Source organism: Passer domesticus, chromosome 3 (genome assembly GCF_036417665.1).
Source record: "Passer domesticus isolate bPasDom1 chromosome 3, bPasDom1.hap1, whole genome shotgun sequence".
Taxonomy (NCBI): Eukaryota; Metazoa; Chordata; class Aves; order Passeriformes; family Passeridae; genus Passer; species Passer domesticus.
The window spans coordinates 1582656-1602063 of record NC_087476.1 but is presented as its reverse complement, the minus strand read 5'-3'; the positions used below and the strand labels follow the sequence as shown (position 1 = coordinate 1602063).

At 48.7% G+C, this 19408-nt stretch overlaps 1 protein-coding gene across 7 annotated transcripts in view; it reads right to left on the bottom strand.

Moving 5' to 3' along the window:
* Positions 1-19408, bottom strand: part of EFR3B (EFR3 homolog B) — a 316353-nt gene that overhangs the window by 290057 nt on the left and 6888 nt on the right. For 2 of the 7 annotated variants that reach the window (XM_064411514.1, XM_064411515.1), the window contains 7 exons: positions 18927-19064; positions 16293-16420; positions 12703-12853; positions 11361-11482; positions 5523-5672; positions 3130-3267; positions 1826-1904 (listed from right to left, as the gene is read on the bottom strand). In XM_064411514.1, the coding sequence (XP_064267584.1) occupies positions 1826-1904; positions 3130-3267; positions 5523-5672; positions 11361-11482; positions 12703-12853; positions 16293-16399 (747 nt within the window). In that variant the 5' untranslated portion in view covers positions 16400-16420; positions 18927-19064. Of the gene's footprint in view, positions 1-1825; positions 1905-3129; positions 3268-5522; positions 5673-11360; positions 11483-12702; positions 12854-16292; positions 16501-17910; positions 17917-18013; positions 18038-18926; positions 19065-19408 lie in introns of those variants that run through there. The other 5 variants (XM_064411510.1, XM_064411516.1, XM_064411512.1 and 2 more) reach the window with 4 other exon arrangements.

Sequence of the window (19408 nt, the reverse complement as noted above, 5' to 3'; positions counted from 1 at the left end):
CCAGAGAAATCCCAGGAAAATCCCGGGAAATCCAGGAGAAATCCTGAAAATCCTAGAAAAATCTGAGAAAAATCCTGGAAAATTCCCAGAAAATCCAGGAATATCCCGGAAAATCTTGGAAAAGTCTCAGGAAAATCCCAGAAAATCTCAGGAAAATCCTGGGAATGTCAGCCTGGAATGCTGGGGCTGGGAAAAAACGGAAATGCAGGCTCGGAATTCCATGAAAAATTCCGGGATAATCCCAAAAATCCAGGAGAAATCCAAGAGGAATCTTGAAAATCCCCAAAAATCCCCCAGGAAAATCCAAGAGAAATCCTGGAGAAATCCATCAAAATTCCCAGAAATATCCCAGAAAAATCTCGGGAATTTCAGCGCGGAATTCCAGGAATTTCCAGAAAAATCCTGAAAATCTTGGGAAAATCTGAGGAAAATCCTGGGAAAATCCAGGAGAAATCTCAGGAAAATCCCAGGAATATCATCCTGGAATGCTGGGGCTGGAAAAATGGGAATGGAGGCTTGGAATTCCGGGAATTTCCTGGAAAATCCCAGAAAATCCTGGGAAAGTGCTGACAAATCCCATAAATCTCGCCGTTTTCCCCAGAAATCCTGCATTTTTTTTCCAGAATTCCTGCAGTTTGTCCTGGAATTCCCAAGATTTTCAAGAGGTTCTTTCCCAGAATTCCCACTTTTTTTCCCAGAAATCCCACATTTTATCCTCTAATTCCGGCCGTTTTTCCTGGAATTCCTGCCATTTTTCCCAGAATTCCCAAGGTTTTCCCCACATTCCCACTGGAATTCACACTTTTTCTCCCAGAATTCCCACATTTTTTCCCACAATTCCTGCATTTTTTTTCCAGAATTCCTGCAATTTTTCCTGGAATTCCTGAAGTTTTCCGGCTGTAATTCCCACTTTTTTTCCTGGAATTCCTGATGTTTCCCCAGAATTCTTCTATTTTTTCCCATGAATTATTTTCTGGAATTCCCATGGTTTTCCCAGAATTCCCACTTTTTTTCCCAGAATTCCCAAGGTTTTTTCCCAGAATTCCCAAGGTTTTCCCTCAATTCCCACTGGAATTTTCCCAGAATTCCCTTTTTCCCTGGAATTTCTGTATTTTTTTCCCAAAATTTCCACATTTTCTCCCAAAATTCCCAAGGTTTTTTCTCAGAATTCCCACATTTTTTCCCAGAATTCCCACGATTTATCCTGGAATTCCTGCAGTGTTTCCCAGAATTCCCTCTTTTAATGGAATTCCCACTTTTTTTCCCAGAATTGCCACATTTTTTTTCTCCAGAATTCCTACACTATTTCCTAAAATTCCTGCTTTTTTTCTCCAGAATTCCAACTTTTTCCCCTGGAATTCCTGTGGTATTTTTTCCCAGAATTCCTGTGCTTTTTTACAGAATTCCCAAGGTTTTCCCCAGAATTCCCACAGTTTTTTTCCAGAATTCCAACATTTTTTCCAAAATTCCTGCATTTTTTCCCAGAATTCCCAGGGTTTTTCTCAGAATTCCAACATTTTTTCCCAGAATCCCTGCATTGTTTCCCAGAATTCCCAGGGTTTTTCCCAGAATTCCAACATTTTTCCCCAGAATTCCCCATATTTCTCCCAGAATTCCCAAGGTTTTTCCCAAAATCCCCATGTTTTCTCCCAGAATTCCCATTTTTTTTCCCAGAATTCCCACGTTTTCTCCCAGAATTCCCATTTTTTTCCCAGAATTCCCGCGTTTTCTCTCAGAATTCCCATTTTTTTCCCAGAATTCCCACGTTTTCTCCCAGAATTCCCATTTCTCCCCAGAATTCCCGCATTTTCCCCGTTTTCCCCACCTGGATGGAGAACATGATGATCCGGAAGCAGCCGCGGGCGAACACCTGCGGCTCCCACAGCGCGTGGCTGTCCAGGTGCCTGCACAAAACACCCAAAAATCACATTTTTTCCCCCAAAAAATCCTGCTTTGTCCCCATTTTATTTCCCCAAAATGTCCCCATTTTTTTCCCCCATAAATCCCCATTTTTCTCTCCAAAAAATCCCCATTTTCTTCCATAAATTCCCTTTTTTTTTCCCAAAAAAAATCCCATTTATCCCCCCCAAAAAATCCCCATTTTTCCCCCCAAAAATCCCCTCATTTTTCTCAAAACTTCTCCATTTTCCCCCCCTAAATCCCCACTTTTTCCCTCATATGCCCCATACTTTTCTCCAAAAAATTCCCTTTTTTCTCCCATAAATCCTCATAACTTTTCCCAAGAATTCTCTCCTTCCCCCATAAATCCCCATTTCTCCCAAAAAATTCTCTTTTTTCCCCCATAAATCCCCAATTTTTCCCCATAAATCCTCTATTTTTTCACAAAAATTCCCATTTTCCTGCCATTTCCCCCACAAATCCCCAATATTTTTCCCAAAAAATCTCCTTATTTTTTCAAAAAATTTCCATTTTTTCCCAAATTTGTCCCCCATAAATCCCGTATTTTTTCCCAAAAATTCCCATTTTCCTCCCATTTTTCCCCCATAAATCCCCAATATTTTTCCAAAAAAATCCCGAATATTTTTCAAAAAATTTCCATTTTTTTCCCAAATTTGTCCCCCATAAATCCCCATTTTTTCCCCATAAATTCCCATTTTCCTCCCATTTTTTTCCCCATAAATCCTATTTTTCCCCCATAAATCCGTATTTCTTCCCATAAATTCCCATTTTCCTCCCATTTTTTCCCCCATAAATTCCCATTTTTCCCCCATATTCCCCATACTTTTCCCCCAAAAATCCCCTATTTTTTCCCCAAAAAATCTCCCTAATTTTTCTGAAAAAATTCCCTTTTCCCCCCCATAAATCCCCATTTGTCAAAAAAAAATTTTCTTTTTTTCCCGTAAATCCCCATAAATCCCCATTTTTCCCCCATAAATCCCCGTTTTTCCCATTTTTTCCCAAACCAGCCGGTTTTTGCCCCATTTCTCCCCATCACGGACACGAGGACGGGCCGCAGGGCGTTCTTGGTGTTCCCGAGGCGGCGCGGGCCAGCAGCTCCCGTCCCCTCCCATAAATCCCATTTTCCCCATAAATCCCCATTTTTCCCCCATTTTTCCCGTTTTTTCCCAAACCCGCCGGTTTTTGCCCCATTTTGGGTGTCACACGGACACGAGGACGGGCCGCAGGGCGTTCTTGATGTTGCCGAAGGCGGCGCGGGCCAGCAGCTCGCGCAGGCAGCGCTCCGCCAGCTCCCCGGGGCTCTCCTGCGCCTCCTGCGCCGGCGCCTGCAGCGGAGACGGGGAGCGGCTGCGCCCGGAACAACGGCGGGAATAACGGCGGGAATGGCACCGGGAATGACAGGAATAACGGGAGAGAGAGCGGGAATGGTGGGAATAACGGGGGAGAGAGAGAGCGGGAATGACACCGGGAATGACGGGAATAACGGCGGGAATGACACCGGGAATGACACCGGGAATGACGGGATAACGGGAACCGGGATAACGGGAAACAGGATAACGGGAACAATGGGATAGCGGGAATGACGGCCGGAGTAACGGGAACAACGGGAACGATGGGAATGGGAACGGGAACGGGAATGGGAACCGGAACAATGGGAACAATGGGAATGGGAACAATGGGAAAGGCAATGGGAACAACGGGAATGACGGGAATAATGGGAACAACAGGAATGACAGGAATAATGGGAACAACGGGAATAATGGGAACAATGGGAACAACATGAACGACGGGGATAACGGGAACAAGGGGAATAATGGGAACAATGGGAACGATGGGAATAATGGGAACAACAGGAACAACGGGAATAATGGGAACGGGAACAATGGGAATAATGGGAACAACAGGAATGACCGGAACAACAGGAACACCAGGAACAACAGGAACAACGGGAACAACGGGAACGACAGGAACGACGGGAATGACGGGAACAAGAATGGGAATGGGAACAGGAACAATGGGAACAGGAACGGGAACAATGGGAACGGCAACGAGAATAGGAACAAGTGATGGGAATGATAACAGAAATAACAGGAATGGGAACAACGGGGATGGCAATGGGAATGGGAACGGGAACAACAGGAATGGTAATGGGAACAGCAGGGAAAATGGGAATGGGAAAGGGAATGACAGGAATAACGGGAATAACGGCAACGGGAATGATAACCATGGGAATGATAACAGGAAAAACAGGAATGAGAACAGGAATGGGAATGGGAATAGGAATGGGAATTCCCCACTCCCATTTCCCCACCCCATTTCCATTTTCCCTCCCCATTCCCGTATTTCCCTTCCCATTTCAATTTTCCCACCACATTCCCACTTTCCCCACCCCATTCCCACTTTCCCACCCATTCCCTCATTTTCCCACCCCATTCCCATATTTCCCACCCCATTCCCACATTTTCCCCATTCCCATTTTCCCATCCCCATTCCCAATTTTTCCCTTCCCATTTTTCCCACTTTTCCCACCCCACTCCCATTCCCCCACCCCATTCCCATTTTCCCTTTTCTCACTTTTCCCATCCCCACTTTTCCCACCCCATTCCCTCATTTTCCTACCCCATTCCCACTTTCCCACCCCATTCCCATATTTCCCACCCCATTTTAATTTCCCCACCACATTCCCACTTTTCCCATAACCCATTCCCCCTTTTCTCACCCCATTCGTGCTTTTCCCACCCCATTCCCACTTTTCCCACCCCATTCCCATTTTTCCCATCCCCATTCCCACTTTTCCCACTCCACTCCCATTTACCACCCCATTCCCATTTCCCTTTTCTCACTTTTCCCATCCCCACTTTTCCCTCCCCATTCCCACATTTCCCTCCCCATTTCAATTTTCCCACCACACTCCGAACTTTGCCATAACCCATTCCCACTTTTCTCACCCCATTCCCAAATTTTCCCACCCCATTCCCATATTCCCCACCCCACTCCCAAATTTCCCACCCCATTCCCATTTTCCCTTTTCTCACTTTTCCCATCCCCACTTTTCCCACCCCATCCCCATTTTCCCATCCCCATTCCTAAATTTTCCCACCCCATTCCCACTTTCCCACCCCATTCTCATTTTCCCACCCCATTCCCATATTCCCCACCCCATTCCCAAATTTCCCACCCCATTCCCATTTTCCCTTTTCTCACTTTTCCCATTCCCACTTTTCCCACCCCATTCCCATATTCCCCTCCCCATTTCAATTTTCCCCCCCCATTCCCACTTTTCCCACCCCATTCCCACTTTTCCCACCCCATTCCCACTTTTCCCACCCCATTCCCACTTTTCCCACCCCATTCCCACTTTTCCCACCCCATTCCCTCATTTTCCCACCCCACTCCCATATTTCCCACCCCACTCCCATTTCCCCACCCCACTCCCATTTCCCCTTTTCTCACTTTCCCACTCCCACGTTCCCACCCCCTTGGCCATTCCCCTCCCCATTCCTCCCCGGTGAATCCCGGTGGGATCCCGTGAATCCCGGTGGGATCCCGTGAATCCCGGTGGGATCCGGTGCATCCCGGTGGGGTGCGGGCGCAGCGCGCACCTCTCGGCGCTGCCGGCCTGCTGCAGGTTGAAGAGCAGCGAGGGCACGATCTTGTCCATGTGCTGCGGCTCCCAGATGTTGGCCTGCAGCTCGTCGTTCACCGTCTTGCGCACCACGCCCTGCAGCCCCCTGATCCCCGACATCCGGATCCTGCCGGCAGCGCAGCAAATCCCTTCCCGATCTCAAAATCCTTTACCAGTCCCAAATCCCTTCCTGATCTCAAATTCTTTTCCTGATCCCAAATCCCTTCCTGATTCCAAATTCTTCTCCCAATCCAAAATCCCTTCCAATCCCAAATTCTTCTCCCAGTCCCAAATCCCTTCCTGACCCCAAATTCTTTTCCTGATCTTGAATCCTTTCCCAGTCCCAAATCCCTTCCAATCCTAAATCCTTTCCCCATCCCAAATTCTTTTCCCAGCCCCAAATCCCTTCCCAATCCCAAATTCTTCTCCTGATCCCAAATCCCTCCCTGGCCCCAAATTCTTTTTCTGCTGTCAAATCCCTTCCCGATCCCAAATTCTTCTCCCAGTCCCAAATCCCTCCCTGGCCCCAAATTATTTTCCTGCTTCAAATCCCTTCCCAATCCCAAAGTCTTTTCCTGATCCCACATCCCTCCCTGGCCCCATCCCACATCCAAACCTGGCCCCAAAGGCTTTTTCTGCCACCAAATCCCTTCCCGATCCCAAATTCTTCTCTCGATCCCACATCCCACCCCGGCCCCATCCCAGATCCCTCCCCAGCCCCACCCCACATCCAAACCCGGCCCCATCCCACATCCAAACCCGGCCCCATCCCACATCCAAACCCGGCCCCATCCCACATCCCCCCCTGGCCCCATCCCACATCCAAACCTGGCCCCATCCCACATCCAAACCCGGCCCCATCCCACATCCCCCCCTGGCCCCATCCCACATCCAAACCTGGCCCCATCCCACATCCCTCCCTGGCCCCATCCCACATCCAAACCTGGCCCCATCCCACATCCAAACCTGGCCCCATCCCAGATCCAAACCTGGCCCCATCCCAGATCCAAACCTGGCCCCATCCCACATCCCTCCCTGGCCCCATCCCAGATCCAAACCTGGCCCCATCCCAGATCCAAACCTGGCCCCATCCCACATCCCAGCCGGCCCCATCCCACATCCAAACCTGGCCCCATCCCACATCCCAGCCGGCCCCATCCCAGATCCAAACCTGGCCCCATCCCAGATCCAAACCTGGCCCCATCCCACATCCCTCCCTGGCCCCATCCCACATCCAAACCTGGCTCCATCCCACATCCCTCCCTGGCCCCAAAGGCTTTTCCTGGCACCAAATCCCTTCCCGATCCCAAATTCTTCTCCTGATCCCAAATCCCTCCCTGGCCCCAAATGCTATTCCTGCTGTCAAATCCCTTCGTGACCCCAAAGTCTTCTCCCTGACCCCAAATTCTTTTCTTCATCCCAAATCCTTTTCCTGATCTCAAATCCTTTCCCAATCCCAAATTATTTTCCCAGTCCCAAATCCCTTTTTGACCCTAAATTCTTTTCCTGATCTTGAATCCTTTTCCAATCCCAAATCCCTTTGAATCCTAAATCCTTTCCCGATCCCAAATTTTTTTCCTGATCCCAAATCCCTTCCCGATCCCAAATTCTTTTCCTGATCCCAAATCCCTTCCTGATCCCAAATTCCTTTCCAATCCTAAATACCTTTCCAATCCCAAATTCTTCTCCTGATCCCAAATCACTTCCTGATCCCAAATTCTTTTTCTGCTGCCAAATCCCTTCCCAATCCCAAATTCTTTTCCCAATCCTAAATCCCGTCCTGATCTCAAATCCTTTCCCAGTCCCAAATCCCTTCCACTCCTAAATCCTTTCCCAATCCCAAATTCTTTCCCAGTCCCAAATCCCTTCCACTCCTAAATCCTTTCCCAATCCCAAATTCTTTCCCAGTCCCAAATCCCTTCCTGACCCCAAATTATTTTCCTGATCCCAAATCCTTTCCCAATCCCAAATCCCTTCCCAATCCCAAATTCCTTTCCCAATCCAAAATCCCATTCCTGATCCCAAAATCTTCTCCCAATCCCAAATTATTTTCCTGATCCCAAATCCCTTCTTGATTCCAATTGTTTTCCTGATTCCAAATTTTTTCCCAATCCCAAAATCTTTTCCCCATCCCAAATTCTTTCCAGATCTCAAATCCTTTCCCAATCCCAAATCCCTTCCCGATCCCAAATCTTTTCCCAATCCCAAATCCTCTCCCTCCTGAGTTTTTTCCCTTTTCCCATTTTCCCGGCTGGTTTCCTCCATTTTCCCACGATTATCCCCATTTTTATGCCATTTTTCTGATTTTTTCCCCATTTCCCCCATCCTTTTCCCTGTTGTTTTCCCAGTTTTTATTCTCATTTTTCCCACTGTTCTCCACGTCATTTTCCCATTTTTTCCTGGTTGTTTTCCCATGGTTTTTTCCCATTTTCCCCACTGTTTTCCTGCATGTTTTTTCCATTTTTCCTGTTGTTTTCCTATGTGTTTTCCCTGTTTTCCCCATTGTTTTCCTGGTCTTTTTTTCCCATTTTCCCCATTGTTTTTCCTGTCATTTTTCCCATTTTTCACGGTTGTTTTCCGGAGTGTTTATCCTATATTTCCCATTATTTTCCCCTATGTTTTTCCCATTTTCCCCATTGTTTTCCCCACGTGTTTTCCCCATTTTTCCTGGGTGTTTTCCCCTGTGTTTTTCCCATTGTTTCCCCCATCATTTTCCAATTTTTCCCATTGTTTTTCCTGTCATTCCGGTTGTTTTTCCCATTTTCCCCATGGTTTTCCCACGTTTTTCCCACTTTCTCCCTTATTTTCCCCATTCATTTTTCCCATATTTCCCAGTTGTTTTCCCATGTGTTTTTCCCATTTTTCCCACTGTTTTCCCCATTGTTTTTCCCATTTTTCCTGTTGTTTTCCCATGTGTTTTTCCCATTTTCCCCATTGTTTTCCTGGTCTTTTTTTCCATTTTCCCCATTGTTTTTCCCGTCATTTTCCCATTGTTTTCCACGGTTGTTTTCCTGAGTGTTTTCCCCATTTTTCCCATTATTTTCCCCTATGTTTTCCCCATTGTTTTCCTGTGTGTTTTCCCCATTTTTCCCATTGTTTTTCCCACGTGTTTTCCCCATTTTTCCCAGTTGTTTTCCCCTGTGTTTTCCCCATTGTTTCCCCCATCATTTTCCAATTTTTCCCATTGTTTTCACTGTCATTCCGGTTGTTTTTCCCATTTTTCTCCATCCTTTTCCCATGTTTTTCCCATTTTCCTCCCGTCATTTTTCCTGGTTGTTTTCCCATGATTTTTTTCCCATTTTTCCTGTTGTTTTCCCATGTGTTTTCCCCATTTTCCCCATTGTTTTCCCGGTCTTTTTTTCCATTTTTCCCATTGTTTTTCCCGTCATTTTTCCCATTTTTCACGTTCGTTTTCCTGAGTGTTTTTCCCATTTTTCCCATTATTTTCCCCTATGTTTTTCCCATATTTCCCGGTTGTTTTCCTGTGCGTTTTCCCAATTTTTCCCATTTTTCCCATTGTTTTCCCACGTGTTTTCCCCTGTGTTTTCCCCATTGTTTTCCCCATCATTTTCCAATTTTTCCCATTGTTTTTCCTGTCATTCCAGTTGTTTTTCCCATTTTCCCCCTTGTTTTTTCCCACTCATTTTCCCCATTTTTCACAGCTGTTTTCCCGTGTGTTTTTCCCATTTTCCCCATGTGTTTTCCTCTGTGTTTTTCCCATTTTTTCAATTGTTTTCCTGTGTGTTTTTCCCATTTCTCCTGTTGTTTTCCTGAGTGTTTTTCCCATTTTTCCCATTGTTTTTCCCATAATTTTTCCCCATTTTTCACGGTTGTTTTCTTGTGTGTTTATCCCATTTTTCCCATTGTTTTCCCCATTATTTTCCCTGCTGTTTTCCCTGTCATTTTTCCCATTTTTCCCTTATTTTCCCACTCCTTCTTCCCATTTTTCCTGTTGTTTTCTCATGTCTTTTCCCCCATTTTTCCCGTTGTTTTTCTCCATTTTTCCCCTTGTTTTCCCAGTCTTTTTTCCCATTTCCTCTGATGTTTTCCTGGAAGGTTTTCCCATTTTCCCAGTGTATTTTCCTGTGTGTTTTCCCCATTTTTTCCCATTATTTTCCCATGTGTTTTTCCCACGTGTTTCCCCATTTTTCCTGTTGTTTTTCCAATTTTTCCCTTTTATTTTCCCATCTGTTTCCCACACTTTTCCTGGGCACTTTTCCAATTTTCCCCCTTTGTTTTCCTGGTATTTTCCCCCATTTTCCCGCGTGTTCTTCCCATTTTTCCCGTTTTTCCCAGGCCATTTTCCCCATTTCTTCTGGTTATTTTTCCAGTTGCTTTTTCCCAATTTTCCCCATTCTTTTCCCGGCCATTTTCCCCATTTCTCCTGGTTCTTTTTAGGGTTACTTTTCCCATTTCCCCACGTGTTTTTCCCGTTTTTCCCATGGTTTTTCCAGCCATTTTCCCCATTTCTCCTGGTTGTTTTCCCAGCTGTTTTCCCCATTTTTCCCATTGTTTTCCCAGGCCATTTTCCCCATTTCTCCTGGTTATTTTTCCAGTTGCTTTTTCCCAATTTTCCCCATTGTTTTCCCAACATTTTCCCCATTTCTCCTGGTTGGTCTTCCCGTTGCTTTTCCCATTTTCCCGTGTGCTTTTCCCATTTTTCCCATTTTTCCCATTTCTCCTGCTTGTTTTTCCAGTTGCTTTTCCCATTTCCCCACATGTTTTTCCCATTGTTTCCCAGGCCATTTTCCCCATTTTCCAGTCATTTTTCCAGTTGCTTTCCCCATTTTCCCAGCTGTTTTTCCCAATTTTCCCCATTGTTTTCCCAGGCCATTTTCCCCATTTCTCCTGCTTGTTTTTCCCGTTGCTTTCCCCATTTCCCAGCTGTTTTTCCCATATTTTTCCCAGGCCATTTCCCCCATTTCTCCTGTTTTTTTTTCCGGTTACTGTTCCCATTGTTTTCCCAGGCAATTTTTCCCATTTCTCCTGGTTATTTTTCCAGTTACTTTTCCCATTTTCCTGCGTGTTTTTCCCATTGTTTTCCCGGCCATTTTCCCCATTTCTCCTGGTTCTTTTTCCAGTTGCTTTTTCCCATTTTTCCCATTGTTTTCCCAGGCAATTTTCCCCATTTCTCCTGCTTGTTTTCCCAGCCGCTTTTCCCAATTTCCCGCATGTTTTTCCCGTTTTTCCCAGGCCATTTTCCCCATTTCTCCTGGTTGTTTTTCCGGTTGCTTTCCCCATTTCCCCGCCCGTTTTTCCCATTTTTCCCAGCCATTTTCCCCATTTTCCAGTCATTTTTCCAGTTGCTTTCCCCATTTTCCCATTGTTTCCCCGGCCATTTTCCCCATTTCTGCCGGTAATTCTTCCAGTTGCTTTTCCCATTTTTCCCATTGTTTTCCCAACATTTTCCCCATTTCTCCTGGCTGTTTTTCCAGTTGCTTTTCCCATTTTTTCCCACATGTTTTTCCCTTTGTTTCCCCGGCCATTTTCCCCATTTCTCCTGGTTGTTTTCCTGGCCGCTTTCCCCGTTTTCCCACATGTTTTTCCCATTTTTCCCATTATTTTCCCAGGCCATTTCCCCCATTTCTCCTGGTTGTTTTCCCAGTTGCTTTTCCCAATTTCCCACGTGTTTTTCCCATTTTCCCCATTGTTTTCCCAGCCATTTTTCCCATGTCTCCTGGTTGTTTTTCCCATTTTCCCCATTGTTTTCCCCACCCATTTCCCCCATTTCTCCTGGCTGTTTTCCCGGCCGCTTTCCCCGTTTTCCCGCGCGTTTTTCCCGTTTTCCCGCGGTTTCCCAGTGGTTTTCCCGGACCTGTCGCGCACGTCGGGGTCGCCGTGCGCGGAGTGGCACATCTCGCTGAAGCGCGACACGAAGAAGTCGTAGCTGCGGTGGTACGAGGGCGTGTCCTCCTCAATGTTGGCAAACTTCACAAACTGGGAACGGGACAAAAATCCGGGAATCGCCGCCGGAACCGCCAGGAGAAACCCCGGGAAAAAACGCCCCGAACATCGCCCCGAAAACCGCCCGGAATCCTGCCCTAAACTGGGAATTTTCAGGTTTTTCAGGAAAATATCGCCCTGGAAATCACCCCAGGTTCCAACCCTGAACTGGCACGGAGTTGACGCCCAGGATCTGCAGCTCCCCCCGATTTTCCCATTTATCCCTGTTTTTCACGTTTTGCCCATTTTCCCGGTGTTTTCTCCCGTTTCCCTCACGGAGTTGGTGCCCAGGATCTGCAGCTCCCCCCGTTTCTCCCCGTTTTTCCCATTTCTCCCCGTTTTGCCCGTTTTCCCGGTGTTTCTCCCCGTTTTCCCTCACGGAGTTGGTGCCCAGGATCTGCAGCTCCCCCCATTTCTCCCCGTTTTCCCCGTTTTTCCCCATTTCCCCCATTTTCTCCCCATTTCTCATGGAGTTGGTGCCCAGGATCTGCAGCTCCCCCCGTTTTCCCCGTTTCTCCCCGTTTTTCCTGTTTTTGCCCATTTTCCCCCGTTTTCTCCCTGTTATTCCTCACGGAGTTGGTGCCCAGGATCTGCAGCTCCCCCCGTTTTTCCCCATTTTTCCCATTTTCCCGGTGTTTTCCCCCATTTTCCCTCACGGAGTTGGTGCCCAGGATCTGCAGCTCCCCCCATTTGCCCTGTTTCTCCCCGTTTCTCCCTGTTTTTCTCATTTCTCCCCATTTTGCCCGTTTTCCCGGTGTTTCTCCCCGTTTCCCCTCACGGAGTTGGTGCCCAGGATCTGCAGCTCCCCCCGTTTTTCCCATTTTTCCCGTTTTTGCCCGTTTTTCCCCCGTTTTCCCTCACGGAGTTGGTGCCCAGGATCTGCAGCTCCCCCCGTTTTCCCCGTTTCTCCCCGTTTTGCCCGTTTTTGCCCGTTTTTCCCCCGTTTTCCCTACGGAGTTGGTGCCCAGGATCTGCAGCTCCCCCCGTTTCTCCCCGTTTTCCCCGTTTTGCCCATTTTCCCCCATTTTCTCCCCATTTCTCACGGAGTTGGTGCCCAGGATCTGCAGCTCCCCCCGTTTTCCCCGTTTTGCCCATTTTCCCCCGTTTTCTCCCCATTTCTCACGGAGTTGGTGCCCAGGATCTGCAGCTCCCCCCGTTTCTCCCCGTTTCTCCCCGTTTTGCCCGTTTTCCCCCGTTTTCTCCCCATTTCTCACGGAGTTGGTGCCCAGGATCTGCAGGTCGGGCTTGTCGGACTCGAGCAGCTTGGCCACCATGGTCAGGAAGCTCTCCACGAACAGGTTGATGCTCTGGCAGTGGCACGCCAGCAGCAGCTGGTCCAGCGCCTCCATCGCCACCCGCACCGACCTGGCACAGAACCGGGACCCGTTATCCCGGGATAAATACCATCCCGGGACCCGTTATCCCGGGATAAAACACATCCCAGATCCGTTATCCCGGCAGGGTGAGGAAGCTCTCCAGGCACAGCCGGTGCTCAGAGCCTCCATCACCACCTGCACTGACCTGGGAATGGCACCAGGACCCCTTATCCTGGGATAAAACACATCCTGGGATCCATTATCCCGGGATAAAACACATCCTGGAACTGGTTATCCCAGGATAAATCCTATTCCAGGACGAGCTATCCCAGCACGGTGAGGAAGCGCTCCAGGCACAGTCGGTGCTCTGAGACTGCATCAACACCCGCACTGACCTGGGAATGGCACCGGGATCTGTTATCCCAGGAGAAAACACATCCCGGATCCGTTATCCCTGGAAACGCCTGTCCTGGGATTGGTTATCCCGGGACAAAGCCCCTATCCCGGGATGGGTTATCCCAGCAGGGTCAGGAATCTCTCCAGGCACAATCGGGGTTCAGAGCCTGCATCGCCACTCGCACCGACCTGGGAATGGCACCGGGATCTGTTATCCCGGGAGAAAACACATCCTGGGACCCGTTATCCCGGGATAAAACCCATCCCGGATCCATTATCCCGGGATAAAACACACCCCAGAATCGGTTATCCTGGGATAAAACCCCTGTCCTGGGGTGGGCTATCCCAGCACGGTGAGGAAGTGCTCCAGGCACAGTCGGTGCTCAGAGCCTCCATCGCCACCCGCAATGACCAAATTCCTGTGCCAATTCCTGGGATACAGCACCAGGATCCGTTATCCCGGGAAAAAACCTACTCCGGACTCTGTTATCCTGGGAAAAAAAACCATTCTGGGATTGGTTATCCCGGGATAAACCCCTATCCCAGGATGGGCTATCCCGGCAGGGTCAGGAATCTCTCCAGGCACAGTCGGGGCTCAGAGCCTCCATCGCCACCCGCAATGACCCGGAACGGCAGCGGGATCCGTTATCCCGGGGTAAAAACCATCCTGGGATCCATTATCCCGGGATAAAAACCATCCTGGGATCCATTATCCCGGGATAAAACCCATCCTGGGATCTGTTATCCCGGGATAAAACCCATCCTGGGATCCATTATCCCGGGATAAAACCCATCCTGGGATCCGTTATCCCGGGATAAAACACATCCTCGGATCTGTTATCCTGGGATAAAACCCATCCTGGGATCCGTTATCCCGGGATAAAACACATCCTGGGATCCGTTATCCCGGGATAAAACACATCCCGGGATTGGAGCGGGGTTATCCCAGGAAAATCACCGGGAATTGGTGCAGGAACCGGAGCGGGATTATCGCGGGAATCGGGGTGAGAGCTGGCACAGTACGGGCACGGGATTTGGCACAGGAATTCCGGGAACTGGCACGGGAATTGGCACGGGAATTGGCACGGGAATGAACTTGGGAATTAGCTCGGGAATTGGCGCGGGAATTCCAGGAGAAATCCCGGGAATTGGCACAGGAATCAGCGTGGCAATCGGCATGGGTTTATCCCGGGAATTGGCACAGGATTCTGGGAATTAGCATGGGAATTGGCACGGGAATTGCAGGAATTGGCACTGGAGTTAGCTCTGGAATTGGCACAGGAATTCTGGGAATTAGCTCGGGAATCAGCATGGGAATTCCAGGAAAAATCCCAAGAATTAGCGCGGGATTATCCCAGGAATTGGCACAGGAATTCCAGGAACTGGCACGAGAATTGGCACGGGAATTGGCACGGGAATTGGCATGGGAATTCCAGGAACTGGCACGGGAGCTAGCTCAGGAATTGACACAGAAATTGTGGGAATTAGAACGGGAATTAGCTCGGGAATCAGCTCGGGAATTCCAGGAAAATTCCCAAGAATTAGCAGGGGATTATCCCAGGAATTGGCACGGGAATTCTGGGAATTATTCCGGGAATTGGCACAGGAATCTGGGAGTAATTCCAGGAATTAGCACGGGAATTAGCACAGAATTCCAGGAATTGGCATGGGAATTGGCACGGGAAATGGCACGGGAACTGGCACGGGAATTCTGGGAATAATTCCGGGAATTAGCACAGGAACATCAGGAATTCTGGGATTCAGGCCAGGAAAGGGGAAAAAGGGATTTGGGAATTATCTGGGAATTTTGGAAGGGATTTAGGGAAAGGAATCTGGGAATTTGGGGAGGGATTAGGGAAAAGAATTTGGGAATTGGAGAATTTGGGAATGGATTTAGGGAAAGGAATTTGGGAGTCTGGGAAACATTTGGGAATTTGAGAAGGGATTTATTAAAGGGAATTTGGGAATTGGGGAAAGGAAATCTGGGAAGGGAATTCGGGAAGGGATTTAGGGAATTTGGGAATTCGGGAGGGGACTGAGGGAAGGGAATCTGGGAATTTGGGGATGTGGGAAAAGAAATCTGGGGAGGAAATTGGAGAATTTGGGAAAGGAATTTGGGAAGGGAATCCAAGAATTTGGGAATCTGGGGATGGATTTAGGGAAAGGATTCAGGGAAAGGAATTTGGGAATGTGGGAAAGGGAAATCTGGGAAGGGAATTTGGGAATTCGGCAGGGGAATTTGGGAATTTGGGAAGGGAATTTGGGAATTCGGGAGGGGAATTTGGGAATTTGGGAAGGGAATTTGGGAATTCGGGAGGGATTTACGGAAGGGAATTTGGGAAGGGAAGACGGGGATTTGGGAAAGGAATTTGGGAACGGATTTAGGGAAAGGAATCCGGGAATTCTGGGAGGGATGTAGGGAAGGGAATTTGGGAAGAAAATGCGGGGATTTGGGGATTTGGGAACGCATTTAGGACAAGGAATCTGGGAATTCTGGGAGGGATGTAGGGAAGGGAATTTGGAAAGAAAATGTGAGGATTTGGGGATTTGGGAATGGATTTAGGAAAAGGAATCCGGGAATTCTGGGAGGGATTTACGGAAGGGAATTTGGGAAGGGAAGCCGGGGATTTGGGGATTTGGGAAGAAAATGCGGGGATTTGGGGATTTGGGAATGGATTTAGGGAAAGGATTCAGGGAAAGGAATTTGGGAATGTGGGAAAGGGAAATCTGGGAAGGGAATTTGGGAATTCGGGAGGGGAATTTGGGAATTTGGGAGGGGAATTTGGGAATTCTGGGAAGGGAATTTGGGAATTTGGGAAGGGAATTTGGGAATTCGGGAGGGGATTCAGGGAAGGGAATTTGGGAAGGGAAGCCGGGGATTTGGGAAAGGAATTTGGGAAGAAAATGCGGGGATTTGGGGATTTGGGAACGGATTTAGGACAAGGAATTTGGGAATTCTGTGAGGGATTCAGGGCAGGGAATTAGGGCAGGCAGTTTGGGAACGTTGGGAACGCTGGGAATGCTGGGAATGCTGGGAATGTTGGGAATGCTGGGAATGCTGGGAATGTTGGGAGTGCCGGGGGCTCCCGCACCCGTAGCGGTGGCGGCCGACGTCGCGCGTCAGGCGCTCGGACAGGTAGGCGCCGATGCGGTCGAGCTTCTCCGGCGCCGAGAGCGCGTAGAACGTCAGCTTCTCCATGTTGGACTTCACCAGGCCCTCCTGGAAAAACGGGAATAACGGGAATGGAAACGGGAATAACGGGAACAGAGCTTCTCCATGTTGGACTTCACCAGGCCCTCCTGGAATGGGAAAAATGGGAAAAATGGGAAAAACGGGAGTGAAAACGGGAATGACGGGGACGGGAACACAGCTTCTCCATGTTGGACTGCACCAATCCTTCCTGAGGGAAAAAATGGGAAAAACGGGAATAACGGGAATGGAAACGGGAATGACGGGAACAGAGCTTCTCCATGTTGGACTTCACCAGTCCTTCCTGAGGGGAAAAAATGGGAAAAACGGGAATGAAAACGGGAGTGAAAACGGGAATAACGGGAACAGAGCTTCTCCATGTAGGACTGCACCAATCCCTCCTGGAACGGGGAAAACGGGAATGAAATCGGGAAAAAATGGGGAAAATGGGAGTGAAAACGGGAACACAGCTTCTCCATGTTGGACTGCACCAATCCCTCCTGGAATGGGGAAAATGGGAAAAGTGGGAGTGAAAACGGGAATAACAGGGATGGGAACACAGCTTCTCCATGTTGGACTTCACCAGTCCTCCCTGGAATGGGAAAAACGGGAAAAATGGGAATGAAAACGGGAATGACGGGGACGGGAACACAGCTTCTCCATGTTGGACTTCACCAATCCCTCCTGGAATGGGGAAAAATGGGAATGAAAACGGGAAAAAATGGGAAAAATGGGAGTGAAAACGGGAACACAGCTTCTCCATGTTGGACTTCACCAGTCCTCCCTGGAATGGGAAAAACGGGAAAAATGGGAATGAAAACGGGAATGACGGGGACGGGAACACAGCTTCTCCATGTTGGACTTCACCAATCCCTCCTGGAAAAACGGGAATGGAAATGGGAATAACAGGAGTGAAAACGGGAATAACGGGGACGGGAACAGAGCTTCTCCGTGTTGGACTTCACCAGGCCCTCCTGGAATGGGAAAAATGGGAAAAATGGGAATGAAAACGGGAAAAAATGGGAGTCAAAACGGGAATGACAGGAACAGAGCTTCTCCATGTTGGACTTCACCAATCCCTCCTGGAATGGGGAAAACGGGAAAAACAATGGGAATAAAACCGGGAAGAGTGGGAAAAGCAAAGGGAATAACAGGAACGACAATGGGAATGACAACGGGAATGATGGGAATAATAACGCCCTAAATTCCCAAATCCTAGATTTCAAGTTTCAAACCCCGAGTTCCAAAATTTCAGGCAGCAAATCCCAAATTCCCAAATTTGCCCAAATCCCAAATCCCGCAAACCTCGGGGACCTCGGGGGAGATGTTGTCCACCCCAAACCCCAAATCCCGAATCCCAAAAACCCCAAACCCCACAAAACTCAGGGTCCTCGGGGTAGATGCTGTCCATCCCAAAACCCAAAAACTCCAAACCCCAAACCCCAAACCCCCAAATCCCAAAAACCCCAAATCCCAAAAACCCCAAATCCCAAACCCCAAAAACCCCAAACCCCACAAACCTCGGGGTCCTCAGGGTAGATGCTGTCCATCCCAAATCCCAAAAACCCCAAATCCCAAACCCCAAAAACCCCCAAAACTCCAAATCCCATAAACCCCACAAACCTCGGGGTCCTCGGGGTAGATGCTGTCCACCCCAAACCCCAAACACCAAACCCCAAATCCCAAACCCCAAAAACCCCAAACCCCATAAATCCCCCACAAACCTCGGGGTCCTTGGGGTAGATGCTGTCCACCCCAAACCCCAAATCCCAAACCCCAAACCCCAAAAACCCCAAAAACCCCAATCCCGTACCTCGGGGTCCTCGGGGTAGATGCTGTCCACCCCAAACCCCAAAAACCCCAAACCCCAAATCCCATAAACCCCAAATCCCACAAACCCCAAACCCCAAACCCCAAAACCCCCAAATCCCACAAACCCCAAACCCCAAATCCCGTACCTTGGGGTAGATGCTGTCCACCCCAAACCCCAAACCCCGAATCCCGAATCCCAAATCCCATAAACCCTAAACCCCAAATCCCATAAACCCCACAAACCTCGGGGTCCTCGGGGTAGATGCTGTCCACCCCAAACCCCAAACCCCAAACCCCAAACACCCCAAACCACAAACCCCACAAACGTCGGGGTCCTCGGGGTAGATGCTGTCCACCCCAAACCCCAAACCCCAAACCCCAAAAACCCCAAATCCCACAAACCCCAAAAACCCCAATCCCATACCTCGGGGTCCTCGGGTAGATGCTGTCCATCCCAAACCCCAAACCCCAAACCCCAAAAACCCCAAAAACCCCAAACCCCAAATCCCACAAACCCCAAACCCCAAACCCCGCACACCTCGGGGTCCTCGGGGTAGATGCTGTCCACCCCAAACCCCAAACCCCAAACCCCAAACCCCAAACCCCAAATCCCACAAACCCCAAAAACCCCAATCCCGTACCTCGGGGTCCTCGGGGTAGATGCTGTCCACCCCAAACCCCAAACCCCAAACCCCAAAAACCCCAAACCCCAAACCCTACAAACCTCGGGGTCCTCGGGGTAGATGCTGTCCACGAGGCGTTTGTAGCGCGGCCGCAGCGCCCCGCAGCAGCCGCAGAGCCCTGCGCGAAACGGGGACAGAACCGGAGAGATCGGGAAAAGGGACCGGAAATCGGGGCAGAACTGCGGGAAATCGGGAAATCGGGAAATGCGGGGGATACAGAGAAAATAATCAGAGGAAATCAGAGAAAAATCGGGAAAAAATCAGAGAAAATATCAGAAAAAAAGCAGAAAAATATCGGAAAACATCAGAAAAAATACTAGAAATGTCAGGGGAAAATCCGGGGGAAATCGGGGAAAATACGGGAAAATACGGGAAAATACGCGAAAAAACAGAGAAAAACAGAGAAAAATCAGAGAAAAATCAGAGAAAAATCAGAGAAAAAATCAGAGAAAAATCAGAGAAAAATCAGAGAAAAAATCAGAGAAAAATCAGAAAAAAAATCAGAGAAAAATCAGAGAAAAAA